Source organism: Candidozyma pseudohaemuli, assembly GCF_003013735.1.
Source record: "Candidozyma pseudohaemuli strain B12108 chromosome Unknown scaffold00002, whole genome shotgun sequence".
Taxonomy (NCBI): domain Eukaryota; kingdom Fungi; phylum Ascomycota; class Pichiomycetes; order Serinales; family Metschnikowiaceae; genus Candidozyma; species Candidozyma pseudohaemuli.
Genome location: NW_020194436.1, coordinates 586,216 through 613,934, shown reverse-complemented (window position 1 = coordinate 613,934; position 27,719 = coordinate 586,216). Strand labels below are relative to the sequence as shown.

General features: G+C 46.4%; 10 protein-coding genes and 1 non-coding gene across 11 annotated transcripts; 3 read left to right on the top strand and 8 right to left on the bottom strand.

The window, feature by feature from the left end:
- Positions 1 to 864: 864 nt before the first annotated feature.
- On the bottom strand, positions 865 to 1,425 carry C7M61_001638 (uncharacterized protein; the record flags this gene model as incomplete). Its single annotated transcript, XM_024857039.1, has 1 exon — positions 865 to 1,425. The coding sequence occupies one exon, from the start codon at positions 1,423 to 1,425 to the stop codon at positions 865 to 867; it is 561 nt and encodes a 186-aa protein (XP_024714919.1).
- Positions 1,426 to 4,305: 2,880 nt separating this feature from the next.
- Positions 4,306 to 7,422, top strand: MSB2 (Msb2p; the record flags this gene model as incomplete). Its single annotated transcript, XM_024857038.1, has 1 exon — positions 4,306 to 7,422. One exon carries the CDS (start codon positions 4,306 to 4,308, stop codon positions 7,420 to 7,422), a length of 3,117 nt encoding a protein of 1,038 aa, XP_024714918.1.
- A 190-nt stretch (positions 7,423 to 7,612) lies between these two features.
- C7M61_001636 (uncharacterized protein) lies at positions 7,613 to 9,241 on the bottom strand (the record flags this gene model as incomplete). Its single annotated transcript, XM_024857037.1, has 1 exon — positions 7,613 to 9,241. The coding sequence occupies one exon, from the start codon at positions 9,239 to 9,241 to the stop codon at positions 7,613 to 7,615; it is 1,629 nt and encodes a 542-aa protein (XP_024714917.1).
- A 272-nt stretch (positions 9,242 to 9,513) lies between these two features.
- Positions 9,514 to 11,474, top strand: PRP39 (Prp39p; the record flags this gene model as incomplete). Its single annotated transcript, XM_024857036.1, has 2 exons — positions 9,514 to 11,371; positions 11,413 to 11,474. The coding sequence occupies 2 exons, from the start codon at positions 9,514 to 9,516 to the stop codon at positions 11,472 to 11,474; spliced, it is 1,920 nt and encodes a 639-aa protein (XP_024714916.1).
- A 199-nt stretch (positions 11,475 to 11,673) lies between these two features.
- On the bottom strand, positions 11,674 to 13,578 carry RAD7 (UV-damaged DNA-binding protein; the record flags this gene model as incomplete). Its single annotated transcript, XM_024857035.1, has 1 exon — positions 11,674 to 13,578. The coding sequence occupies one exon, from the start codon at positions 13,576 to 13,578 to the stop codon at positions 11,674 to 11,676; it is 1,905 nt and encodes a 634-aa protein (XP_024714915.1).
- Positions 13,579 to 13,960: 382 nt separating this feature from the next.
- On the bottom strand, positions 13,961 to 14,758 carry THG1 (tRNA guanylyltransferase; the record flags this gene model as incomplete). The annotated part of the gene is made up of 1 exon (XM_024857034.1): positions 13,961 to 14,758. One exon carries the CDS (start codon positions 14,756 to 14,758, stop codon positions 13,961 to 13,963), a length of 798 nt encoding a protein of 265 aa, XP_024714914.1.
- Positions 14,759 to 15,012: 254 nt separating this feature from the next.
- On the bottom strand, positions 15,013 to 19,542 carry C7M61_001632 (multidrug resistance protein CDR1; the record flags this gene model as incomplete). Its single annotated transcript, XM_024857033.1, has 1 exon — positions 15,013 to 19,542. The coding sequence occupies one exon, from the start codon at positions 19,540 to 19,542 to the stop codon at positions 15,013 to 15,015; it is 4,530 nt and encodes a 1,509-aa protein (XP_024714913.1).
- A 2,134-nt stretch (positions 19,543 to 21,676) lies between these two features.
- RUB1 (NEDD8 family protein) lies at positions 21,677 to 22,209 on the top strand (the record flags this gene model as incomplete). The annotated part of the gene is made up of 2 exons (XM_024857032.1): positions 21,677 to 21,721; positions 21,952 to 22,209. The coding sequence occupies 2 exons, from the start codon at positions 21,677 to 21,679 to the stop codon at positions 22,207 to 22,209; spliced, it is 303 nt and encodes a 100-aa protein (XP_024714912.1).
- Positions 22,210 to 22,289: 80 nt separating this feature from the next.
- C7M61_001630 (uncharacterized protein) lies at positions 22,290 to 24,446 on the bottom strand (the record flags this gene model as incomplete). Its single annotated transcript, XM_024857031.1, has 1 exon — positions 22,290 to 24,446. The coding sequence occupies one exon, from the start codon at positions 24,444 to 24,446 to the stop codon at positions 22,290 to 22,292; it is 2,157 nt and encodes a 718-aa protein (XP_024714911.1).
- A 75-nt stretch (positions 24,447 to 24,521) lies between these two features.
- C7M61_001629 lies at positions 24,522 to 24,597 on the bottom strand. The gene has a single exon. It is a non-coding gene; the product is annotated as a tRNA-Thr (tRNA).
- Positions 24,598 to 24,925: 328 nt separating this feature from the next.
- On the bottom strand, positions 24,926 to 27,034 carry FRE9 (Fre9p; the record flags this gene model as incomplete). The annotated part of the gene is made up of 1 exon (XM_024857030.1): positions 24,926 to 27,034. One exon carries the CDS (start codon positions 27,032 to 27,034, stop codon positions 24,926 to 24,928), a length of 2,109 nt encoding a protein of 702 aa, XP_024714910.1.
- Between the last annotated feature and the right edge of the window lie 685 nt (positions 27,035 to 27,719).

The following is a 27,719-nucleotide window of genomic DNA, read 5'->3' as shown; positions in this document are numbered from 1 at the left end:
CGTGCTAAATAGCCGAATGTCCCTTCAATTGGAAGCATGGTGGCATTGTCCCCACGGATCCGTCGTCACCACTCACGCATGAAGTAGCAGCACAGCGGGCGGCACAGCAGGTTATTTTACGTCACTAGCCACATCTCCTCAATGGCCACGACAAGTCATGACACAAAAGAGTTCCCGCTTTGCCGGAGATGTTGGAGGAGCTAGTGTGGAGAAGTTTTCAGCAGGTTCGACTCCCACCTCGGAAGCGAGATTTTCGAGGATCGACGAGAGAAGCTTTTCATGGGAAGATCGGAGGGTAAAGATTTTCACAAGCTCGCCAACAAGAGTCAACAAAGGCATGAGGCAGTGTCATAAAGTACATATACGTAAGCTTAGCAGCAAGCTATTACGGTGTAGTTAATATTAGGTTGATCAATTGATCGGCCTTCGGCCTTCTGTGGTGTTGACAAACATGACCAGACTTTACCCTTCAGACGGAGTTAAGCTTTGAAGCATCACAGGAGTGTTTACCTCGTTGAATTGAGTTTGCACCCCTCTGTTGTCTACAACAGTAAGTGGCGATGTTGACCCAATGACCTAAAAATGATCATGCCTAGCAAAGTAAGCTTCCCATCATCCACAGTAGTATCTCCACTGGTTTCCAGGCAACGGACATCACTATATATCCAGTTGCTACCGACAGATGCTCAAACTAGGTGACGCCCAGAATGCTAGACCAATTGGAGATCAAGAGCACCGGGGAACGGTCTGCGTGACCGTTGTATCCATTAACGCCGTCTACTGGCTACAAACCCTTCCAAGTTGAGCACCAACAACAACGGTCCTGTGTTGCGATACCCCCTAACCCCTTTTCAAACCCTGTTTCTAAACACCCTTGTAGTCGTACCTGAGCCCGTCGAGTTCCTTGACGTTGCCCTTAATTTCTGTGTGCCACTTTCTCATTAAAATTACCATCACCAAGTTCCCCATAGGAACAACACAATACATGCTCTTGAGGCCCGACTGCCAAGCCGCCGCCCCGAGCTGAAGTAATAGGACGAGGTTGAGGATATTCACTCCGTGGTAGGAAAAAGCTAGCCGTGCTGGCTGGGCAAGTCCTTGAGCCCATGCTTTTGAACGAAGCTTTCGCAGAACATGCTCTCCCAACACGCTCACATCATATAGGAGATTAAGCAACGAGAGTATGCTGCTTAGTGTTATCAACAAAGTCAAAGATAGTTTATCCTTTTTCAGGTCTGCTGTTCTTGTGAACCATACTAGGATCGGGAGTTCAACTACCACCGATAGTGCTAGGACCTTGGTGTATATGGCTAGGTTCTCGTCATTTCGTTGCCTTAACTGTGTTATCAAAAGCTCTTGGTCCTCGGTGTCTATGGGTTCATTCTGATCTAGAATGGCTCGGTCCACTTTTCTCAACCTTGACATGAACTAGTAGTAGTATGGAGTTGATAAGTCGCGGTGCACGGATGGGATCAAATGGTGATGGTGGTGGGAAGAGATTATGCAAAAAATCACGTAAGTCAATTTTTTTTTCTTCTTTTCTTATGTAAGTTTCTCTGGTAGGTTATCCGATTGAGCTTGTAAATTGTAGGCCAACCCTTAAAAATGTGCCATCATGTAAATGAAGAAAAGGCTAGACTACTGAACATTGGGTTAGCTTATTCCAGAGTTTCAGCTACTCGTAGTTAATTGCTGTAGGAGAGTAAAAGAAACTGTTTCTTTCAAAAAGTGTTGTTCTACAGATTATAGAGCAATGAATTTCGAAGATTGAAAATTACCTGTCGAGTATGGTTTTGAGCGGCGATGGTTCATCCCATTTTCCATTCCAATTCCTGCCCTGCCATCTTTCGACAATCACAAATTTGACCAAAAAAGGAAACAAATAGAGAAAAAGTGAAAAATTATGAATCAACTTGCACAATTGCCTCTCATTGGCTCCACAAAAGCACACAAATAATTCATTTAACCAATGGCTGTATTCCCAGAACCAAAAGCAGAAACAGGGGGTGCTCAATTGAGTAGTCTTGTGTCTTTAGCCTTCCACATCTCTGATTTGATGGATCAATTGAGTCCAAATTGTCTTCTAATCGCCGAGGAGCCGAAAGTTCGGAAACGGAACCTATCGGGTTTGTAATCACCATTTCGGTATGCTTGGCTTCTTTTAGATAATGCTCCCCTGAAGGGTTACAACAAATCAGAAAAGGGTTATGGTGGTGAAATTTAGGAATTTGCGCTTTTTTATCGGTTCAACTTAGGGCGGGACCATACCTACTGAGAACGTTGATCGACGAGAAGGTATTGTCGAGATATGAAAGAGCCACAATGGGATTTGATTTGCCAGAAATACATTCTGTTTCGGTCCGAGGCAGTAATTAAAGACGAGAAGGGTAAAAGTAGCCCCATTTATGCGTGCCGGCTGTCTGTAATTTAGGTTGTCAGGGAACTACGGCGGCATCTTTGTTCGAGGAAGGATCCACATGCACTGAAAAACGGGAATTTCCATGAATTCCACCTACTATTGGCTGAAGATGGCGGGGGGTATATGTGACAAAGAGCTTTTAGTTCATGCGCGAGGAAAGCAGGGAAAGAATGGCCGGTGAATGGGCTCTTTGTAATAATATTTCACTCCACACCCATGGATCTTGAAATGCCCTTAATCAAGACAGCTCGGCCACCTCCCGATCGGCTAGACAAATTAAGTGGGATCCTCGATTAGACGATTGACATTGCCTTCGATCGACCTACCGGGTGGTCCCGATATCGTAAGATCTACAGATTGGCCTCGTCAATGGGCATTCCCTAGTTCTCCTTAATTTAGCCTTCACAGAATGATTGGATACCCGCCGACGTCAAACAGACAATTAGGCCCATTTGGACAATAAATGCTCGGCAGGAACACCTCGGTGGAATGTAAGCCATACTGGTCTGAGCGCATTATGCCTGCTCGATATTTCAGCCTCGCCGAAAAAAAAAAAAAAAAATAAAATGCTAGACGAGTACAAGTCTACTATAGCCGATACGAATTGGGCGGGACCAGCACAGCAAGGATCTAGAACGGTTTAGCCTTTTCCACCTTCAAAGCCCTAGACTAAGTTTATGCACAAGAAAGGGACAAGTTGGGGTTTGGGCCAAATCGGGTGTGATGCTAGAGATACAATAATGGCATTTCAATGAGGATGGAATAATATAAAAAAAAAGCGGTGGTAGAAGCCCACTTTTCGAGAAAGGTACCAAGGCTTGATAGGAAGCTCATCCTAGTGTAGAGTGTGCTCTGCGGCGCATACAAAAAAGGAAGAGCGGTTGACGAATTGGGTCTTGTGCGTGTGCGATCTAGACGATGAAAACGGCACTTGGTGTAGATGTGATCACCCCCTCCGAAGGCACAAGCTTGAAAAAACAAAGTTTATTGTAAAGTTTCCCAAGGGGTTGTTGGCAAGGACCCTTCATTGATCATTCAAAAAAAAAATTCCACCGTGGAGGTAAGCCTTTCTTCGGTATGCGCCACAACCCTCTCTATCTTGAATCGCTGCGGGCGCCTGCAGGCACCAAACGTGCCTGCCCCAGTTGGCAAGCCAGATCCAGACCCTCTGCGGCTGCCTAAACCAGCCATATAAACAGCAACCTATTTTGTAAGCGGAACTCACCGTTCTGGATCGCCTCGGCCCACCTTCGCGCCTGCTTGACACCTGTTTGCTTACCATTCTGCCTTGAGACGGTGAGTATATGGGACTGCACAGATGGGCCCTTTTTCTCAAGAAACGCGTTTTCCGAGCAGCTAGACTCCTGCATGCACACGATTTGCCGGCCCGCGCATAGTGAAGCACTCCTAGACCCACAGGCATTCTCAGGTGCGAGCCGCTCTGTGTGCAGGGATGCACGGCTATGCGCAGGTTGGGCTCTGCCTTTTCCCTTCTTTCTTCATGCTCGAAAATGAGGGAAAACAGACCGAAAAAAAGGCCCTTACTTCCACATCCGTGCCGCCTCCTCTCACTCTTTTAAAGCTCGTGTTCCCCCCAAAATAGAACGGGCGAACCTACCCATTACGAGGATCAACAAAAGAGGCACAAAAGCTCTGCAACCCTTCTTTTTTATTTCGTTTGAATAAAATAAAAAGAACACTGAGAGGGTGTGCCCTTCGTTACTCACATTGATTTGATTACACAACAAGAGAAACTCATCAAGGCTATTTCTAGCACACATTCGTTCAGGCCGACCAGGTCTTGATATTTACTTCTCCGACAAGTCTAGCTTGTCCAATATTTTTTTCCGATACCCCATTCCTAACCCCAGTCCTTCTTTAGTACGATGAGATCCGCCTTCATCATTCCCGTTTTCCTCGCCTTGGCTGTCGCTGAAGACAGAAACAACAACGGCAGAAACCGAAACAACAACAACAATAACAACAACTATTTCAACAGCTACTGGAGCTCCATCGTCAATGGTGCCCAGCCTGGGAATAACAGAGACGTGGTTCCTGGTCAGAGCTCTTCACTGAGTTCAGCTTCTTCAAGTTCCAGTTCCGCCTCTTCTGCTTCAAACCCATTTATGGCTTGGACTTCCATCTTCCCCAGTGCGTCCTCCAGGGAGCCTCTTCCGCAGTCGACCAGCTCGAACACTCCGGCCGAGGCATCGCCGTCCCCAACTTCCTCGTCGACTTCCAGCTCTGCTCCTCCAACCTCATCCACTCCTTCAACTTCAGAGACCCCCGTCGAGACATCCACTCCCACCACGTCCCTGAGCTCGAGCAGCCCTAGCTCATCCTCGTCATCCACACTCAGCACCGTGGCCCCCAGTCAGATACAGTTGACCACTGAATCATCGCAGTCTTCTGAACTGCCGCAGACTTCTAGTGAGCCAAGCACCCTGTCGCCAGAACCCCTGTCGCCAGAGACTTCTTCCCAGCCCACTACCTCGTCTGAGCCTCCAGCCGAGCCAACTACATCCCTGACTCCATCATCGCTGAGTGCCGAGGAGCCAACTTCGCTGACGCACCAGGAATCTGTCGAGACCACCCCGCTGACCACGAGCTCATCACTGAGCTCTTCGCTGGCTCCCGAGACTTCCACAGTTTCGCCAACGGAAGAGAACCCACTGGCTTTCACTGAGACCACGTCTTCGCTGTCGTCTGAGTCTTCTCTGACCGCCACAACCTCTTCTTCTACACCTGGAACCTCGACCCCTTCCTCGACCCTTTTGGAATCGACATCCTCCTCGGAGGCTCCCACTGTCTCGGGTGTTCCAACTAGCAGCACCCACTCTCTGACGGAGGAAACGACTTCTTCTACTCCATCTTCCTCGGAGACCACCAGCAGCTCAACTTTCTATGGTGCTGTCCCATCAAGTGAGAGCACAACTAGCTCGGAACCGGAGACTACTTCTTCCACTAACGAGTTTAGTGAAGCTTCCGGGACACTGACCTCGCTGACACCAGTGAGCCTGACTATCCCTGAGACGCCTACCAGTCTGACGTTCCCAGAGACCTACGAGAGCCTGACTTTCCCAGAGACTCCCGAGAGCTCAACATTCCCAGAGACAAGCTCCGAAGCATCAACCACTTACGAAGCGTTTACCTCTCTGCCAGTGGCCTCAGAGACTTCCTCTCCAGAGAGTGCATACCCTCTGGCTTCTGAGACATACGAGTCCACTGGTGCTCCATCCGAAACCACAGAGTCCACGTCGAGCTACGAGGCTTTCACTACAACATCGTCTTCTAGTGAACCTCCAACTGAGACTTACGAGCCTATCCCCAGTTCGTTCGACTCCTCCTCGGAGCAGTTTGTCTCGCTGAGTATCGCGGAGCTGCCAAGTTCATCAGAAGACACCAGCACATTGTTGGCTGTTACACCTTCTGGTAGCAGTGAGACTCTGTACAGCGAGCCAACCGAGACATCCTCGCAACCTACAGAAGTGACTTCAGAGCTGGAGACTCTCACTCCACCAGAGTCAAGTTGGTCTGAACCAGTCTCAAGCGAGTTCCCCACCACGCTGGACACTTTTGATGCCGACACAACAACATCGTCGTATGTGCCATCAGAGGAGACAAGCAGCAGTTTGCTGACACCAGCTGCTGTCATTACCAGCTCTAGCTCCGAATGGACTCCCGAGTCGCTGGAAACCGAGGTATCAACCTTTGAAGAGGCAACACTGTCAGTGAATGAGACATCAAGTACTCCATTGCTCTTGACAACTTCTTCATTGACATCCTCTCCAACTCTTGACACTGAGATCACTCTGGAGACCGCTGAGTCGCTGCCAGCATGGAGCCTGGTTACCACTGAAGAGTCTTCTACAATTCCTGTGGTCTCGAGTCCAACAACGGAGTCTGAGGTGCTGCTGGAGGTAGAGTCTTTCCAGCCTACCACGAGCTTGGTTTCCGCCTCTCAAATCACCACCAATGATACTTCTGTGGTCGAAACTTCCACAGCAGAAACCTCACCCGTCGAACAGACCTTTGTGTCTCTGCCAACGGAAGCTTCTCTGCCAACGGAAGCCTCTGAAGTGAGCGTGGTAACTCCAGAACCATCGTCGCCTGTCGAGACTTCTCCAGCTGAGACGCAGCCTGCTCCAACCGAAGAAGCTTCGCTGTCGACGAAGAACTGGTTGCCTACTCAAATTGTGGCCGAGTCAACTACTTCCTCAACGGAGGGAGAAACTATCTCGGCTGCAACCACTGCTGCAACGAAGACTTCAGGTTTGCCAAGAGCTATCACACCAGCTGAAACAGCATCTCCTGGAAAGGAGTATTCGATGATTTATATTGGATTCAAGGAGAGCTTGAACTACCCATTTGTGGTCGAGAATTCCGTCTCATCCGCTCAAATCTTTGAGTACCTTCCTAGAGTGTTGCAATTTCCATTTGGTGACGCCAAGGACTACAAAGACACACTTGTGAGCAGCTTGGTACCATACCATGCTGACGGCATCGATTACGCTATCACAGTGGCCGAGGTTTACTTCCCAACCAATGCTGTTGATGCTTTGTCTCAACTTGTGTTAGACGACAACTCGAAATTGTACAGGAACCCAGATGACACCGAGTCCATGTTAGCATCCTTGATCGATAAGAGAATTCCTATTGTTGGCCTTAACACTGACGATGGTTCATCACTGGGCAACAATGGTCAGAACTCCGGATCATACGACTCTTCCAATAACCCTGTGAAGAAGAAGGGCACCATCGCTGGTGTGGCTACTGGTGCAGCCGTGGGTTCAGTCATCTACATGTCTTTGATGATTCTCTTGTTCAAGAGGTACAAGAAGAAGAAGGCTCTTCAGCTTCCTCCAACAGACAATGAGAGTTCATTGGATTGGAGTTCTCAGGAGGACTCGCACGCCGTGTCCAACTCAAACGGAACTAGTCTGACTAGACCACCTATCTCCGAACCAGTGAATGCATTCAACTCCCTCGGTTGGTCAAACTAGTGAGGACTCAACCGGTCCAGCATTTCGTTGCTTGCTGATTTGTTTCTGAGAAACTTAGACAGTGTTCATTCGTTACTATATTGAAAACCATTTCACTTTCGTCGCACATCAGTGACTGTGTTAGATACATACACTTGTACGAATCTTATGTTAGATACCACCTTTGAATATACCATTCATATGCAATCTATTAACTAAGGAACTTGTAGATTTCTTCGACAACCACAACCGAATCCTCATCGAGTGTCTCCTGCAATTCAGATATCAAATTCTCCTTCTCGCTTAAATTGTTCTCGCAGAGGAAATCATAAATGAAATCAATCAAAAGATCCTCCTTCACACCCAAATATTCCAAGATGAGATCTCCTATTCTGTTCTTAAGTGCGTCAAGTTTGGTTTGTGGTAACTCCAGGATAGATACATCAGACACAACAGATTCGCTTGCTTTTGGCGCATCATTTGCAATTATCACAGGAGCAGAATCCTTCACCTCAGTCTGCTCATTCTCTAGATCCATCTTATCATTCTGCTCTTCCTGAGATCTCTCAAAATTCCTGACTTTTAAGTATTCAGCATGATCGTTGAAGTACAATTGTAATTTCGAAGATAGTATAGGGTTGACTTGCGGAACATCGAGGTCGGAAAATGCTTTAAAGTCCTCCAAGTATGAGAATTTGTTATCCACCAAATTGTTCTCATAATTTTGGGCTGCCTTGAGTTGCTGGAGTAGAGAAAAGACTTCGACCTTCTCCAAATGCTGTACTTTCTGAAGTTTTCTTTGATAGGCCTCGTTGCGCTTCTTAGCGAGTTCTTCCTCAACTGACTTGATGTATTCATCCTCGGGTAGGCTATCTTGCTCCTCTTCCTCATCTTTCATCTCGGTATCCTGCGCTGTATTCGTCGATTCTCCAGGAACAACATTCGACTCCTTGATGTCTTCAAAGAGATTGGTAATTCTTGCCTTGGCCTTCTTTCTTTCTTCTTCTAACTCCTTCTTTCTAGCATCTTTCTCCAAAGTCAACACTCTGGAACGGAATTTGACAATTTCCCTCACTATTTTATCCCTCATGTCTGAAGGTATGTCGACCAAGTCAGCGTTGTCCACCTTGTATTGACTGTAATGTTGCATGATGTTATCTAGATCCTCTGTACCAGTCTTTCCAGATAATTTTCCGTAGTTGTTCTTATTGGCGATGATATTTGAGATACTGGAGGCAACTTCTTGAAGCTTATCGTCTTCAGTATCATGACTTGAGGGTTCAACATCCGAGACCACCTCAGCTTTGAAGACATCAGCAAGCTTCTGTAAAAGACCACAGAACAGCTCTGCCAATTGAATGCTGGAAAAACGAATGAATATGTTGTTTTCTCCAATGTCTGCATCGCTTAACTCTGTCCACAAAAACAGGCCCTTCTTGGGCAGCAAAGACACAATGGAGTTCAAGACTTTTTCCATAGCGTTCTTTTGTAGAGCTGGACATTTCATAAGCGCCACAGTTGCTTTCTGTTCTTGCTTGTTATGCGGTAGAAGACGATCAAGCCCCACATAGAGCTTCAGTGGGTTCTCCAGCTCATCACCCACGTTTGACACTGCAGTTGCATCCTCAGCAGATGTTGATAAACCGTCTTTGCTTGTCAGAGATTTGTTGAGCCGTTGTTGCTTGAGTAGCTCCTCAACATCCACATCACCTATGACGGGAATGCTGAACATCGGCTCAATGTGATTGTACTCGGGCCTTTTGTAGCCCTTAAGCTTGGAGATAAACTCATCGTTCTGGTGAACATTGATAGGATATGGATCCACTATTCGGATTTTCATGTTAACTGTAGCGAAGGTTTGGAAGGTGGATGGAGTTGAGTAGTTGATGATGCACCATATGCACGCGGTATCGTACTTGGTATATGGGCTGGGTCAAATACTCCGAAGTGGGTCCAATCTATTGATTGTTGTAGCGGAGGTGTAATTTAACTCTATAGATTAGTAAATAACTCTTTCTGTATATATATTCAACCCTACCACTTCGTTATGGTTGCAAACTGTACTGGTGCGAAGAGACATTAGATTTCAACTACATCTTGCATTATCAACAAATGGCTGAACTACCTGAAATTCCTGAGATCCCTGCGGATTTAGGAAATGACTTCTCCAGTAACTTAATCCTCGACAAACTGACGGACGCTTCAACGCCCAGACAGCTGAAGTCCAGAGACAGCTCTAATAAGAATTCCAACATACCCAAGAACCCCAACAGCATAGAACAGTGGAACGAACTCATACGAAAATCAGAGGACAAGTACGACAATTCAGGTGGCCAAGAGGATCAGAGAAAGAAGTATGCTTCATCAACTTCAAATGTCTACAGGCAGCTTCTATCGAGGTTTCCCTTCCTCACCGAGCTGTGGAAACAGTTTCTGATATTCACCTATAAGGCGAATGGTCTCAAGGAGTCTTTGGCAGTTCTTGAGCTTGCAACAAAGAAACACCCACAGAGTATCAGCATATGGGTGGAATACCTCACTGCTTTAACCAGCGCTGGTGATGAGTTCTTCCCTGCAAACAGAATTGACCAAGAGTTCTCCAGGGCAAAGACCCAAATTGGCTATAATTTTCATTCGGATCCGTTTTGGGATCTTTACATCTCTCATGCCTCGAAGAAGGATGACCCAAAGGACCTATTGTCCTTGTATCTTTACCTCATACACATTCCCTTGTACCAATATGCCAAATATTACAACCAATTCGTCGAGATGAACAAAACTTTCGATGTGAATGAAATTGTCGAAGATGAAATGCATTTGAATAAGCTTCTACAAGCATTCGGCAAGACTGAAATATCTGAGTTGTCAGCTCTTGAAAAAGGCCAATTGATCGACGAGTACGCCAATTCGATATTCGTGGAAACACAAAGACAGGTTAATGAAAAATGGCCACATGAATCCTCGTTGGGCTTTCAAGACTTCCAATTATCTACTCAACCAGATGCCGAGCCATGGCTACGTTATTTAAACCACGAACTAGACAGCCTCAAGACTTTGTCAGACGAAAGCCAGAGGGTTCATCATCTCAGATTCATTTCAAACCTCTTCGAACGTGCTATTGTTCCGAATTGTTTCAACAGTCAGGTTTGGTTGAAATACTGTGATTTCGCAGAGGCTTACCTTTCCTTCGATGAAGCCAAGGGCGTGTATGACAGGGCTGTCTTCAATTTTGTACCTCTCAATGAGCCAGAAGTTAGAGTCAAATATGAGGACTTCCTCATGAAGCGTGAGATGTTCGACGTGTGTAACGAATACTTGCTAGATCTACTTCGCTCGTTTTCTGGATCGACAGGTTACAATATCTACTCCAAAGCTCCCTACATGCATACATTGCAACAGCTTGTGTCATTGTGGAACAAGCATGTTGCATCAGAAACGTTGACGGGCATACTTGAAAATATAATCTCAGGCTTTTTCGATCGGGTGGATCGCTATAAGAAGGAACCCACTCGGGAGCAAAATGGTAAAGATGAAAAGCAATACGAGCTCAAGCAAGCATTTGTCACCCTACTATCCAAGTTGTTGAACCAGGATGGTATTTCTGTTATCACTGTTGCATATCTTAAGTTGTTAGAGACCGCCGGCGAGGTTGTTCAAATAAGACAATTCTTCAACAAATACTTCAAGGAGCAGGCATTCTCGTGGTCTGTCCAGTTTTGGAAGTTTTTCGTTGACTTTGAGGGATACAACCAGGTCAATTTGGTTAATTTGAGGAGCATCATCAACATTATCAAAGAGAAAACTGCTCTACCACAAAGAGCAGTCGAAGGCTTTCTCGAAATTTATCACGAGATTGTGCTTAAAAATCTCAAAACTGCTATACTCTTGAAGGGTCCTAACGGCGAAGATCTACACGACACACTCATTAATCTTGGTTTGGAGAAATCGCGTAGTCTTTCCACCAACAAGAGTGCAGCGAAGCGAATGGCGGCACACAATGCACACATCAAGGACTTGGAGGACCTGAAGAAATCGAGAAACTCGACCTCTCACTACTCGCCCTCCCTGGTTGATCGTGAGAAAGAATTTCAGAAATACGTCAAAAGTCATGTCTTCCATCCGGGCATCTTTCGTGAACTACCAGAGCAAACGCCACCTGCAACTGAAGCAAAGTTTATCTCATTACTTGATGATAATGTGCGTGTCCCTGAATTTCCTACTTTTAAAAATCTAGATAAAGCCAATGGGCCCGTGCATTACCCGGAGGAATGATCAAGCCAAGTCACCTTGACGACCAATAAGCAAAAGATCAGGCCTAACCTTTGCCCTTACTGTACACTTGTTGTCGCCAAAGACTTCGAGAATCGTGAGTCGTGAGCAAGAATCACTAAACTTGCTAGCCACTTCATCATCAAAACACCTAACGAATCCGATGTCAAGTCTCGTCAATAAAGGAAACTCAATCTGATTGTAGTAGTTTTGAATCTCATCCTCATTCTCAACGTTATCATTGACACCATCTTCAATAGCCTGTTTCAATAATCTCTTTGTCTTGGACTCATCGTTCGTCATTATCTGTATCAAGAAGTCCTTTGTCAAATTATCGAGCGAATTGAGCGAAACGTCCACCAATGTCAGCGATGAATGATTGAAGAGGGAGTAGATGGCTTTGTCTCCAAGCCCAGTGCATTTCGTCAAGTCAGCGGTAACTAAGCCACCACTATTAATCACAGCAAACTCATTAAAACCTTCAACAAACCCTTCATCTGTGAGCTGATTGACATGCCGCATGGAAATGTGCTCCAATCTTGGACAGAACTTCGATACACCTTCCTTGAAAAACTCGTCTGTAAGCGCACTGCAACCATCCACATTAAGGTACGTGAGCGATTCTCCTGTGATTGCTAAAATGTGTATCATAAGCTCGTCAGTGATGATATCAGTGCGGTGAGGATAAGATATTTCGAGTTCAGTCAACTGTGATGATCCAATGTAATGCGGTATAAGCTCATAGACTTCTGTACTGTCAAGACCATCAAGTCTCAGAAGTTTGAGCAGAGTTAGATGAGGACCTCTCTTCTCCATGAGCGTAAGAAATGCGTCGCTGCCAAAACGATGAGTGTTTCTGACTTCGAACTGGGTTATTTGACATTCAGCTTCTTCGAAGAAGTCCTGCCACATGGGGTTACTGATTAGGAAAGGACCATCCAAGCTCAACTTCGATAGATTTTGAAGCTTATCCTTGAAGTACACTAAATTGTCGTTGTGGAATTGACCGCACATGAAGAGTGTTAGTGACTCCAATTGAGAGCAAAAGGCCGCAATTTGGTTAAATGAATGGGACCCCACATTTGAGCAATCCCAGAATTCCAACTCCTTCAAGCTTGGATTCAAAAAAAGAGATACTGTGGAGTCGTCCAACGAACGGTTTTTCGACAAGATTCTCAGGATCTTGTTCATATTAGCCTGGCCAATGTCGCCCAAGGCCTCGACATCATTGATATTCTGGGTGATCACTTTGATACAGACGTCCTGTAACTTAGGAATCTTCACAGTCTTCTTGTCAAGAAGGGCGGATGCGAGAACCTTTCTTCTTTTTCTGGCATTAAGTTCGTTTCTTCTCGCGTTCTTTTCACGCTTTTTGAGCTCCTCATTACAGTCTTCACATAAGTAACCTTTCAAATCTTCAACGAAACGCGAGTAGACAGACAACGTGAATGGGTTGCCACACTCTGCGCACATATCCTCCTCACCATACTTCTTGTGGTTGTCCTCAAGATCGCCGTTGATATCAAGATCGTCTGCGTCAGAGTAGTCGTCATCATCGTCATCATCAGAGCTACCACTATCGCCATTAGGATCACCACGTGCGCTGCCATTCCTCATTCTTCTGTTTGCACGTCTCTTTTGTCTTCCTGCCACTCGTATCTGAAGTTCCTCTTCATCGGGAGAGGAACTCCTTCTAGCGCTTCTTTGCGGAGTTACAGAAGATCTTCGACTAGATGCAACAGGGGAGGATGTAGGTGATGCAGTATGTTCGTTTGTTCCCGATTCGCTCTCTTGACGCTGGCGATTTTGACGTTCTCTGAAGGCGTCAGTGATACCTTCATTCCTGAGAAACTCTGTAAGAGCAGAGTTAGGCCCACGTACGCCGGATGATCTGGGCTTGCGAGGCATTCGTGACAACTAGAGCGATATGATTTGGAAGAAGATTTTTCACTCTGGATCGTGTGTTGCTTCGATGGCGATGTCCTGCTGCACTGATAAAGTACGTGCATATGGTGCACGGATGTGACATAAAGACCCGAATTTCAGCAAATTAGCAAAAATCAATTTGACGTCGTAGGATGGAATTAGGTTCAGACTTATCCATCTAATGAAAACCATCTAAAATTTGTGTACCACAAAGTAGGTTTTGTTCATATCATGAGTCGGAATACCGAGCTTTGGTGCAGCCACCATGACACGCACAAAGTGGAGCATATCTGACTCATCAAGCTTCATGTTAGGGAGTGTAGAGTTTCAATCATTCGAGAATGAAACTGGCGAGCAATAGAGATCATTCCAAAAGCCACGGCCTTTCCTCCCAAAATGTGTCCTTGATAATGTCGACATGAAGTGTCTTGACTTGGGCCTTCTTGCGAGCTTTGGATACCCTCTGTTTCTGTCTCTCTGAAAGATCAGTCGTTGGTTGCAGCTCTTGGTATTCTCTCACAATCACTGTACCCTTCTTGAAGATTTCAGGCTCATTGTTGTAGTTGATCCCACACTTCGAGAAAAGTATCTCATTCTTATCGCTGGAAACAGTGCCCAGGAGGAAGTTCTCGGCCTCTTGTCCCGTCATGCCACATTTCTCGATCAAGCTCCAAAATGAGGTGTTATATAGGTTGTTGATATGGCAGTCAACCTGACGCCAGGAGAAGTAATCTCGTACTGTTTGTGCATTGGGATAAACAACAGCCCGAGCATCGAAAGTAGGGAGTCTCTCCATCACAATCGGCTTGTCAGCAAACTCTAAATTCCATTCCATCACATAGTAAACCAGCATAAACAGAGCAAATGTGGAGACCAACTTCATCTCTCTCCGCTCAAACAAGTCACAAGTTCGCCTTAGAAGGAACAGATACTCGTCTGAATCACCATAGGCCATTTGGATATCGGGAAATTGCTTCACAATGGCCAAAGCTGCACGGTTCATCACATTGAGTGCCCTAATATCATTAGGCTTCTCAAATTCATAGTGGGAGCTGAATTTGTGAAAACCTTTTCCATCGACACGAATCACAATGTGTGTCTGCGGTAGGAGAAAGTTTTCCCTTTCGAATTGCTTAACATATTCGAATCTGGAGTTAGCCATAGTTAGAGTTATGTAAGGAATAATAAGCGGTTAACAGCGATGGAGGTCACGTGCAGAAGTCCCCATAGTATAGATGGTCTAGCAGGGAGGTAAACTTCCAGGGTAGATGTATATGATGTATTTTAGCCACATTCTCCTTTTAAACCGAGTAATTGACTCCTACCACCCTAAAGAACTGTATGGTCTCTACATTATTTCGCTCACGTATGCATTATGTATGGTATAAAATCTAGTGTATAATTAAGGTTAGCGCATCAGTGCTTCTTGGACTTGGAAGACTTTGGAACTCTCGCAAGCCAGTAGAAGAAAATGGTAGCAAGCATGTTGATGGCAATGAAAGAAATGAAAATACCAAAGTTTCTCCATCTCTCAGAGTAACGCGCCTCAACGGACTCCAAGAAGGTGTTAGTCGAGGACATGAGGCAGAAGCGGCACTGTTCAGTAGCACTCTCGTCAACCAAATAGCCACCGGCGGCTTGAATGTATGGCTGCATGTACTCACCACAGGTTTGTCCCAGTGGAGGCTCAAACACACTGTATTCTCTCTCGGCACAAGTGATTTTGTTGTTGGCAAGACCACTAGTCAACATACCCTGAACCAAGTATGTGAATGGGTTACATCTGTACATGAAAATCCAGAAACCAGGCAAAGCGTCTGGGCCGGCAAGAACACCACAGAAGTTCAAACACATAATGAACATCAAGTTAGCCAAGTTAGCAGCATTGTCAGCGATCTCCTGGAAGGAAATCACAAATTGACCCAAAGTGATAGCATAAACATAGAAGGCAGACATCAACAACCACATAAGAGCACCACGCTCATTCACGGTGTCAGTTGGCTCAGCGTTGGTGTACATACCAGTTGGGTAGTACCAACAGAAGAAAGCGACAGTACCAAGAATAGCCTGGAAAGGAACCTCTGCAGTGATCTGAGAGGCAATGAAAGCAAACCAACTGAAAGTTCTTGATGGCTGCTCTCTCACCTCGTAAATTTCTCTCTGCATAACATAGTATGGCATCATCTGTTGAATCAAGGTCTGCAATGGAATGAAGGACATGAAAATCGAGAACATCTGGTTCTGCAAGCCCTGTTGAGAGTTGCTGTTTTTGAAGAAAGCAAAACCGTTGAACAAAGACGAGGTGATAACCAAAAAGAACTTGGAGTAGATGTAGCCAGGGGTTCTCCAGTATTGCTGGAAGGTTCTCCAAGTGACAATGAAGTACTGGTAAACAACTGGAGCAGCATACTTCTTCTTAGATTCAGGATCTTCATCTTGAGGCAACTTGCTCAATTCAGTCTCCATGTGGGCCAATTCCTTCTGGACCTCCTGGTAGTGTTGCGAGTTTCTCCAGACTTCGAAGTAGTCCTGAGCTGCCTTGGAACCGGGAGCAGCACCGACAACCTCCAACATCCATTCAGCAGGGTTTGCATCCTTAGGACAAGGGTGAGCTCCGTGGCTTTCAAAGTAGTCAATCAAGCCCTGACAGTTCTCGCCCAAATCACCGAAGTAAACGGTCTTACCACCCTTTTGCAAAAACAACAAACGGTCAAACTCCTGAAGCAAAATGGCCGAAGGCTGGTGAATAGTACACAAAATAGCCTGGCCGTGATCAGCCAACTTTCTCATCAACTTACAGATAGACCAAGCAGTTTGGGAGTCCAAACCGGAAGTGGGCTCATCCAAGAAAAGCAACAACTTAGGCTTAGCAACCAACTCGACACCAATAGTCAATCTCTTACGCTGCTCGACGTTCAAACCTTCACCGGCAACACCGACCAAAGCATCAGAATAGTTGGTCATTTCCAACAAGTCAATGACGTAGTCAACATAAGCATCCTTGTCCTTCTTTGAGACGTGCGATGGTTGTCTCAAGTAGGCAGAGAATGTCAAAGCCTCACGCACAGTAGAAGTAGCCAAGTGAATATCTTGCTGTTGCACGTAACCAATGGATCTTTGGAAAGAAGAGTCCAAACCGTGACCATTCACCATTCTGGTACCATCAGTGACTGTACCGGTGGTAACACGCTCGGACAAACAGTTCAACAAAGTAGTCTTACCAGCACCAGATGCACCCATCAAGGCGGTAATCTGGCCAGGCTTGACCCATCCGTCGACATGGTTCAAAATAACACGTTGTTCAGACTTGATCTTGACCTGGTAAGTCAAATCCTTCCAGTGGAAGATTTGTTTCTGGCTTGGGACCTTATCGTCGTAAGCAGAAGAGTTACCAGAACCATCCTTCTCCATAGCATCAGAGTAGGAAATCTTCTCATTTGGCAAGTTGTTCTCAATATCGTTCGAAACAGCCTTCAGCTGCTCCTTTTGCTTTCTGACCTTCTTCAAGGAGCCCTTCAAGAAAAGAATAATCTCACCCTTCTGCATAGCACCCTTGTTGAATTCAGTCAAGGCAATGTAAACAAACAAGAAAACGACAATGTAAGCAATAACAATACCCATGTTTCTCCACTTGTGGCTGTTGAAGTACTCGAAAGAAACAGCCAAGTATTCAGTACCACTTACAGTGGCTCTACCAGCTTCAGCACCTTGAGTAGTGCAGACACGGTTGACAAATGGAAGACTGTCATAATCACCACCGGTTGGAACGAACTGAGAGCACTCAAATTCACGGTCGTAGAATTCGTTAACCATCAAAGACTCGAAGACGTAGGACACAGGGTTGATGTACTGAATCCATCTGCACCAGCCCAACATCGATGGAATTGGGATAACGAAACCAGTGAAAATAATCATGGCCAACAAAATGGAGGTAGCAGGAGTCATGGCACCAGCAAGGGAAGTCGAAACAGCACCCAAGGATCTGAACATGTGCGACATACACAAGGTACAGAGACTACAGAACAACCAGTAGAAGAAGAATCTTCCGGGGTCACGTCTGAAGTGAACCATAAAGTAGAAGGAAAAGTTGAAACAGACGGACATACAAGCTTTGACTGGGAGTTCTGAAATGATGGATGCAAGGGCGTCGGCAGAAGGTCTGTACATGGCGTACTTCTTGTGCTTCTCGACAATAGGACGGGCTTCGAACAAGGACATGATCTCCAACAAGGAGGCAAAGGCATTAAACAAGACAGCGAAGAACATAGCAGCTCCACGGTAGTAGAAAGAGCCGGTCGTCGGCTGTAAATTGTAAAAGACGGACGATAGAATCAAACCCATCACACCCTGACCGAAGACCGAAAATATGACAATCGACGGATCTCCCTTCATACGAAGGAAATTTCGGCCCACAATGTACCTCGTTTGCATAAAGAAGGAAACAGTGTATGGAGAGCTTGGGGAAATGTGCTTGGATTGTTTGGCAACGTGTGCCTCGCGGTAGGTCTCCCTCTGGGAGCCATCAGCAGTGTCAGCGAGATACTGGTCGATCTTGCCCACGAGAGCAGTGTATTGTGGGGAGCTGCGCCAGTAGTCGGAAAACTCCTTGGCGGTACGAGGAACCTTGTTTTCAAAACCTGGTCTGACGATACGCTCTTCTGGGTTGGTCAAAGAGGTCAAGTAGTCAGCAGTGGTTTGACGCTGAGGACAGTCGTAACCCATGTCCAAGAAGAACTGCTTAGCCTCGCTGGCCTTACCGAAGAAGATCTGGTAACCCTCGTACAAGACAACGACGTTGTCGAACAAGTCGTAAGCGTCCTGAGAACACTGGTAAATAGCAATCAATGGAGTAGCGTCCAAGATGGCAGCAGAGGTCTTCAAGGCACGGATAAACTCCAAAGCGGTGGCAGCATCCAAACCTCTGGTGGCGTTATCCCAACACTGGATGTTGGCACCAGACAAGGAAACCTCAGCAATGGAAACACGCTTACGCTCACCACCCGAGACACCACGGACGAAATCGTTACCGACAGCGGTGTTTCTGGTATGGGACAAACCGTAGGTGGCCATCATGACGGAGGCCATGTGTCTGGCGTGGTCCTCTCTGGAAACCTCACCTCTGTTTTGTGGGGTTCTCAATCTTGCAGCAAACTCTAAAGTGTGGCCCACACTCAAGTGAGGGAAATGCACATCGGTCTCAGCCGAGTAGATCACGTCACCACGGTGGTGTTTTTCAATTTCGGCTGGGGACATACCGTCGTAAGAGATTTGCAGCTCCTGGCCGATTTCAAAACCGTAAGTGTTGGCGGCGATGGTTTTTAGCAAAGTCGAACAACCGGAACCGGGACGGCCCAAAACGACCGTGACTTCACCGGGGCGGTAGTAACCGTCCATGGACTTCAAGATATCGAAACAACGGCTCTCGTCCATTTTACGCGAGTTGTGCCAGAAGTCGGTGGCCATCTTCCACAAACCATTGGTCACTGTGGGCTGGTAGTCAGAGTCTGCTGCCACACCGTATGCACGCAAGTTACGGTAGGCCACACCCAACTTCAGCGGCTTGTAGTATTCAGGGTCGCTGTCGAACAATTTACGCATGTTCTTGACCCAGAACTTGGCGTTAAAGTTCTCGCTGTCTGGGTTCAACAGCTCGTTGATCTGTTCGGGGTTGAAAGGCTCCACACCGGGCACCTCAGACATGTGGGAAAGATATTTCAACAAATCGGCAGAAGAGCCTCTTCTGGCAAGCTCACCGCTGCCCTGGGAAATGTTTGTAAGGGTTCTGGCCAACTCTCTAATCTGGCCCTCTTGGTTTTCGCCAAAGCCAGTGTACTCATTGACGGAGTCCACCTCATCGTCGAGGGTAGTCCTGACGGGAGGAGGCGCCACCGATGGGTCCGCTGGCGGAGCGTCATGGAATTGCTGTTTTTCGTCGGGAGCAGACATGACGATGACGAAAAAACAGGGAACTCTGGGCGTTAAATACTGAAAAGAAAATAGAGCAAATGCCGCAGCCAAAGCAGAGAAATGGGTGCAGGCGCAGCGCATGAGATAGGAAGCACGGGCATGGGACGGGTGGCGGAACCTGGATGTTCCGAACAATAACAAAAGCCGCCGCGAGTTATACGAAGAAGAAGGGCGGCATAGGGGAGACAATATCTAGAGAAATCAGAATTCTCAATTGATTAAGGGGCCGTTCCGCTTTGTGGTGGAGCCTTTTTGGGGTGGGATCTTGTTTCTTCAGTTGCGTAATTTCACCTTACCGTTTCTTCACGGCGCTAGTGTTATGGCTTGAGCGAGGCTGTTGCGGTCAAAGTCAAATTCGCACAAATTCCAAGCGCACACTTGCACTACCCTATGGCTCAGAATTACTCATCGCGCAAAAAACGGTTCCGGGATGCCAATGTTCGTGGCACCCGGGCCCCGCTTATTAATAGTGGGAGGTTGTTTTTTTTTCTTGATGCGCTCTTGCAAGCATCGGTGCATTCAGGATTCGCAAGAATTCTGGTTTCCACTTGCTGGCATGGTGGCGTTTGCGTGTGCTTTTTTAGCCCGTTTTGCACCCAATCTCTCCACCAACCCTCCTCAATCCCACAACCCCGCTGGCCCCGCCGCCAACAAATTATCCGTTGCTGTCAAAACGATATTTTTTATTGCCTTTTGAAGTCTATATAATTTCTACCTTTTTTTCTTCAAAACTGGTCTTCGGCTTCGGCCATTTGGCGGACCCGGAAGTGGAGCGTCTCCGAGAACCCGTAATAGCCCTCCCTACAGCAGGCTCAGCCGTCTAGATTGTCCGGGCTCGCCAACACATTTGGACCCAGGGCACCCGTGCTTGCCGGCCGCCACCTATTGTTCAAATAGCGAAATTCGTAAAAAACGGTTCCGGTTCTCCCGTTCGGTGCTACCCCCAAAATTTACCCCAGCCCAAACAGCGCCATTCCGTTCACGCATGGGTTTCGCAGCCAGCGGCAAACGCTCGTTTAGAGACAGACGGCTTGCAATGAGGCGGTGTGATAACGTTTGGTGCCAGGGGGTTAGCGAAGCAAGCGTGGTTGTTTCTTTTTGAGAGTGTCAGTTCTTTTCAATTTCTGTCCTTCTTTTTTGTAGACGAGTATTGTGCTCGGAAAATGGCCCCATTGGGGGCACGGCTGAAAGCAATCATTCCGTAACTACTGCGGCCGGCTCCCATTGACCCAAACAGGCAACGTTGAGGCTTTGCGGGGGCCGAAATGTTCCGGAAAATGACATATTGTTTATGTTTTTCGGGGCTAAAAAACATCCGGAACTTTTGGATGCTGGTCACTGCTTGAGCGCCGCTGGCCCGGATGGTCCATGGCTGCGAAATTATCCGACCTCCCGGGTTGTGGCTGGTACCACTTGCAGGTCCAATACAACCTTTCCTTTTTTTTTCAATGGCCTCTAAAGAAGGCGTAGCTTTTCGGGTGTAGCTTCTACAAATTATGTGCTACACCTTGTGCTGCAGTGGCTTGATGAAAATTAAGGTTTGGTGTTACGAGATCGTACCGTAAAGCTTATGTTGTCTGCGTGGATGGTGAGATCCATGAATGAGGTCTCAGGGGTCTTCGGGTGGGGCGCTTTCAGAGAGGCTCTAGCCTGGGGAAAACGGTGAGACTAGATGTGGTGATTAACACTGCCGATCTTTCGTGATAAGGGAAGCCGTGAGTGGCAGTGAATGGCCTTGAATGATTAGGCATGGATGAGGGCCGCATTGACTGGATTGGAGTTTCTTGAGTCAGATCGATCACTAGAGGATTCAACCAAGGGATTTACATTTCCTGAGTATTTAGCCGGATTGCTTCTGTTGACAGCATCCTGTGGATGTGAGCATAGGGTGCAATCCTCAATGTAGCACACGAGCACTATAGACTTGGAATCATGTTTTGCCGAACATTGCAATTGCACAAGACGGTTTGACAAGACCCACTGGCGAAATAGTGTTCATTTCATTTCTTTTCTTGTATCAATTGTAAAAGCTGACGGCGTATACCAACGATAAGATGTCCACATAGCACAGCTACTTGACAGAGTTCGAAATGTTACTCGAATAATTCAATTTATGAATTATGATAAGTTCGTTGTCTACATTGATGAAGGCTTTGTGGTACTTCCCAAAGGTGGATGATAGCTCAATGACACCTCTGTGCAAGTGGACGTGTTATCATTTCCTTTATAATCTGAAACGACCAGTGAGTTTACTGAAATGCAGTTGCAAATATAACCATTTATCACTTCAAAGACCACTACGTCACTCCTGATTTTTCAACCGGCTGGTGGTTGCAAATGTTTTGCGTGTACTGCACCTTTCTCTAAGACTCTCACTACCAAATCTAGTGTTCACCACAAAGCCATATCGCAATGCAAGTTAAGGTGAAAACATTGACAGGCAGAGACATCCCAGTGGATGTTGAGGCCAGCGACAAGGTCATCCGTATCAAGGAGATGATGGAGGAGAAAGAAGGCATCCCTCCAGCACAGCAACGATTGATTTTCAATGGTTCTCAGTTGAACGACGAGATCACCATCGAAGAATCTGGCATCCAGGCTGGTGCCTCATTGCATTTGGTCTTGACCCTTAGAGGCGGCCACTAGGGACGTTGGGTTTGAATATCGACCCGATCCGTGCGTCTGACATAGTTTAATGGAAATGAATCATCTGACACACAAAACGTCTAGGATCCGTCAGAGTCTGCTTTCGATGCCCATTTCTTAGCGTTGGCGAGGAACTTATTGATGTTTGGAGCCTCTTGAGGAAAGACCCACTCCACATAAGCTTCTTCGCCGTGTTCGGTGGGTCTCCGTTTGGTGACCGCAGTGGGGAATCGCTTCTGGACTTTTTCGACGGATTCTGGATCGCCATGCGCCTCCTCGTAGCGTTTCCAAGCCTCAAGAACCGTGCTGCAGTTTGCGCCTTCGTTAAGGTCCTTGAAGTGGTTAGCTGCTTCGGTAAAGATTGCGCGTGTCTGGTTCTTTTGGTGATCCTCGAGCCCGAACTCGACTCTGTCTGAATTCTCGAGACTTTCGAGCTGCTCAGGTGAAAGGATACTCAGCTCAAAATTAGCGAACTCGATCCAAAGCAGTGGTGAGGATTTTTCACTAATCTGTCGCCTGAACACATCTCTCGCACGGTCATATAGAAACTCATCTTTGAGAAGATCAATGTAAGACGTAAAAAGCTCATTGTAAGGGTTGAACTGTGCAAGTTTTTCGGTACTTTGCGTATGAGTATTCAAGGCCATCTCATATAAAGCAATGCATCTGTCTAGTTCTGCAAATTCGAGTTCCTTTTGAACAAAGTCCTTCAACACTTTTAGGGCACTGTGACTCTCAGGGTTCTCAGAATCAATCATAAGAGCCACCTCTATCCACTTTGAGTAAAGTGAGCGAACCCTTTGCCATTCGTTAAGCTTAGTCTCTAATTCAATGTAGAATTTGAAGATCTTGTTCTTCAAGGTCGTGTTGCTAGTCAAGCCAATTGCCTTACCTAAAAGCTTCCTAGCAACTGCCAAACCACTCTCCTCATTGTTTCGGATTTCGAATTGCGCAGCCATAATCCATATCTTGGAAAATGTGAATGATTTGTGCGGTATGATTGCAATCACATTATCCCAGCATTTACGGGCCCTCTCGTTGTCTTTATTGCTGAATTCTTCCCACAATGCAAACTTTATCCAAAGAAAAACATAGCGCCTCCATTGAAGCAGCTTATATTGTTCTTCGGGGTGGGTGGATACACTTCTCTCGAATAGACTTCTCAATGTCTCCACAGACAGATCTCCCTCTAGTTTGATGTAATCCCACCACGCAGAGTAGTCTTTGGGGTTTTTAAAAAGCTCCAGCTCACGTTGGGCTTTTCGCTTCATGGTCGCCGATCTGTCAGCCAGTGACCTATCACTATACCTGGATTGAAACTCGAAGAGTAGCTTCGACATTCTTTGTTCACCTTCCGTCAGAGGAAGAAACTCGGAAATCATCGAGATTATCTGCTTACCTCTATCAACCTCACCCTGAGAGGCCTCCCAGGCTGCCCAGCGCAGAATAAGCTGATCAACGCTTTCGTCGGTGTAAATTGATCCATCTTCAGCCATGCTATCTAGAGCGGACTCAAAAACTCCACGTATGCGTGCCGCCAGATGCTCGTTCAATGGAACCTGGAGACGCTCAAATTCGGCCCACTCTAACCAAGTTTCTCCCTCGCGGTATTCGGCCAAATATCTCGGGAATAATGCTCTGGCATTGTCGTACTCGTCGTATCTCCTCTCGAATCCTATATAGGATTGCCATACAGGTTTGGCAGGCTTCCAGGAGACCCATCTTTCAAAAAGAGATCGAACTGAGTTGTAATTGCTGAGAGCTTCCTCAGTTTGAACGTACATGTACCAAAGCTTATCGGTGTAAGGAAGGGTAGTCACAGCACGATCTAGAAGATTTCTGGCATGATTGACATTTCGATGAAGGAGTTCCATTTCCACGTAACGGACCCAGAATGGAATGTGTTGGACATTGACTTGAAGAGCCCTCTCCATAATAGACCTGAATCTCTTAAAGTCATGATTGTGATCTATCTCCCATTTGGCATACCTTATCCATTGGCCATAATTTAGACGATTTTTGTTCAAATGCTGTTCATACTCCCTGCGTTTCGCTTGTTGAAACAGATGTAGCTCCTCAAGATCTTGTATGGTCTGCTTGGACGCTTTGAATGGGGTCAGTTTTAGCTGATGAGCCTCCAGAAGAATGTCAGCAGAAGAAACTTGAACTTCGGCGGCCTTTCCGGTCGGCTGTTGTGTTGCATCAGTAGCTAGATTGGGCGGTAGTTGGAGCTCCATGGAATATCTGTGATAAAATGAATGTAATGTGATGAGATGATGAATTTAGATGGAGTGCAAAAAATATGGACTGTATAGTGCCTTCAGCCAGATTCGAACTGACGATCTCCTCATTACTAGTGAGGTGCCTTACCAACTTGGCCATAAAGGCTTACAATTGAGAATTTGGTGTACAGGTCCAATAAATCAAGTGGACGTGCGGGCTCAAAACGATCGCTGAAATTTTTAATTTCGCCCAGTTTTTACTTTTCACTTTAAATAAACGTTTTATGACTATTCTGAGGCCTAAAAACGTGAACTCAGGATTTTATGGGCAATGCAAAATTGTACTTCGTGGTACCATCAATTCATTGAAATCAACATAAATCCCACCCACACGTACATGACGTTTTCATGGAATCTGCTTCCCAAATCTGCTACAGATCTACAGTATAGAAGGTTTCTCTATATCATGCATTCGTAATAAATAAGCCCATAAATTATGCCCATACCTGAAGCTGCTCGTAATAATCCACCCGTACTTTGCTGCTATCGATAGCCTGAACCACCTCATGTCTAAGGTCATCAACCATTATTGGGTGTCCACAGGTCACAAAGCAGCAGCTACCCTGACTAGAATCCACATTCTCCAGTACTATCTTTTCCACGTCAGGTCTTCCTTCGTGAAATTGTATATGCCCCAAATCTTCCTTTAGCTTGCCAATTGGATCCTTGATATGATGTGTCATGCTGTAGTGAGCATATGTATTTTCAAGTAGTGGCAGCTTATCATCAGGATTTGTTAACGTGGCCAGTGGCCTCGTGACATAGATTTCCGTCTCGATCGGGAACTGCTTCAAAGAAGCAAGTTCCTCGAAAAACCACAAAATCGACTGATACTCTCTCACTACCCAAATAAGCTTCACTCTTCTCTTGCTAAACTGTGGATGTTTCTCAATCACCTCAACAGCCTCAGCTAAAATTCCTGGTATACCGTTGCCTCCAGCCAAGAACACGCTCGTATCATGCTTATAAGCTGGGGTGGCCTCTCCGTAAGAGCCCTCGACAGCAACCCTAATCTTGGCTGACTTGTCCGGATGTTCCTCAAGCCAGGTAGCCAAGTCACGAGTAACGCCAGTCTTCACCTTCACGTAGAAGATGATGTTATCACCCACAAGGGTATAAGTGAATGGGTGAGACTGCCAGAAACACGAAGGACGAAGAAAGTGAACAAAGCAATGGCCACCGCCCTCCGCATTGAAATTCTTTGGAAGCGGGACACTCACCTTGAGCGTCTCGTCCTCGTAAAGTTTCACATCTGCCATGGGGAATCCAAAATAAGCGAGTCTTTGGATCCTGAGTAGACGATCTGTTGCCCAGAGCCATGCGGAGAAGTAGTAGTACCAAAGAAAGTAAAGATCATCCACATGGAACCAAGCACCAAGTGCAAACACAAAGGCCAAGACAATGTGAAGAAGGAGGAATGTTTCGTACCACCTACGCCTCAACACCAAGAGGCCTTGAACCAAAATACCAATACCGCATGTGTATGCTGCGGCTCCCCATATCAAGTATGGCTCAATCTTAAAATTTGGCTTCTCCCTGATCACATAAGCGTAGCCAACGGCGTGGATGATCAATAAGACCATCATGATTCTGGATATCCACCGGTGTAACGTAACGAAAGCGGCGTATTCCCAGCGGGTGAGCCACTGGAGAATGTTGTTACGACCGGCGAACAATATGGAGAAAGGGAATAAATAACTTGCTAGAACACCCGATCTCACGGCGTAGTACCGACCAAGTGCACGGTCCTTTCTCTTGAAGATCGGGTCATTTTCAACATACCTGATCTCAGCAAAGAAATAGTAGGTTGTCAAGGCCGTGAAAGCAACTAGCGTGATGGTCTCTAGTCTTGTTGGTGAAAGGAAATCAAGAAACTTGAGGAATTGCTTCTCATTCGTCTTGTACCTACTGAACGTGGCAGGAAGAGTGATCTTCTTTCTAATCCAGTTGACAGCAGGAGTGTTGGCTTTCTGACTGAGTTTTGGGAACCAGATCTTCAGCCAATTTGCAAGACCAATCATGACGAAGAAGACTGCCCAGAACCCCACCAAGTAGAAGCCGAAACTGATAGAGCGGTTGTAATTGCCCAAGAACTGGTCGTAGGATGCCTTGAACTTAAAGATCACTCGATCGTCAAGCTTCACGGGATGATCAATGTTCTGAGGAGCCTTGGAGTCCCCCACGGATTCACCTTGTGCCTCCCTCTCGTATAGCAAGTTAGCCTCGTCGAACTGCTGTCGCGTGAGATTGACATTCATTTGCGTGTTACACTTTTCCACGAATGAGTCGGCAAATTCAGGATATGCTGTGAAGTAACAGTGGGACATGGTTGCCAAAGCGTTTATGTTGGTACACATGCAAAGGTCGTTCTCTGGCGTATAGATCTCATCAAGATCACAAAAGTTGATAGAACGCACGTGTGTGCTGCAACTGATGTACGCAATCTCTGTTGTGGAGTATCTGTGGAACGGAGCACTCTGAAGAGCCTTTTCTGGGGTCATGGTCACAAAAAGGGCCGTGAGACATGTTAGTAGGAGAGCCATGGCGGTTCTTGTGTAGATCGGCAGCTTCCCCCTTGGATATAGAAAGAAGGCCGCCAAGGCGAACAACAGGAGGTTTACCCAAAACATGGGAGGTTGTGGATTAGGGAATGGGCAGGGGGAATGGAGCGGTTTATATGAGAAAAAATTATCTTTTCCATCAATGAGTTCCGAGGGCTCGTTGTGAGACCAAACCGAGGGCGCCAAGTGCCCCCCACCGAGGGCTAACCGAGCTCGGTCAGATTATCTAGATAATCATGAGAAGGAGCAGGTAGAGTGAGGGGTTTCTCGTATTTGTTTTTGCCCAAGAACGTTGATTTTTTGGAAGTAAGTCACCTCTTTTTGGCGTTTAGATATCTCTGGGTGTTAGTTATCTACATTTCGATGTGCTCTAGAGCCTGATTTCGTGAACGGAATGCAGGCTCGACAGGCGGAAAAACGGCGGAAGAGCCAGAAAAACGGAGTGAAGCTCGCAAGACTCCATCTAGTTCGTGAGGCTTCAGGGGCTTTGAACGATCTGTTGGGAAAACAGGCATAAAACTGGGCGACATCCGAGGGTGACTATCTTTTAAAGGGACGGATCTCGATTTACGGCTGCAAACCTTGTGGATTGCCTCACCATGTGCTTAGGACCGCATCCACACTCAGGATATATGGCCGTTTGTAGCAACTGTATGGAGGTAGGAAG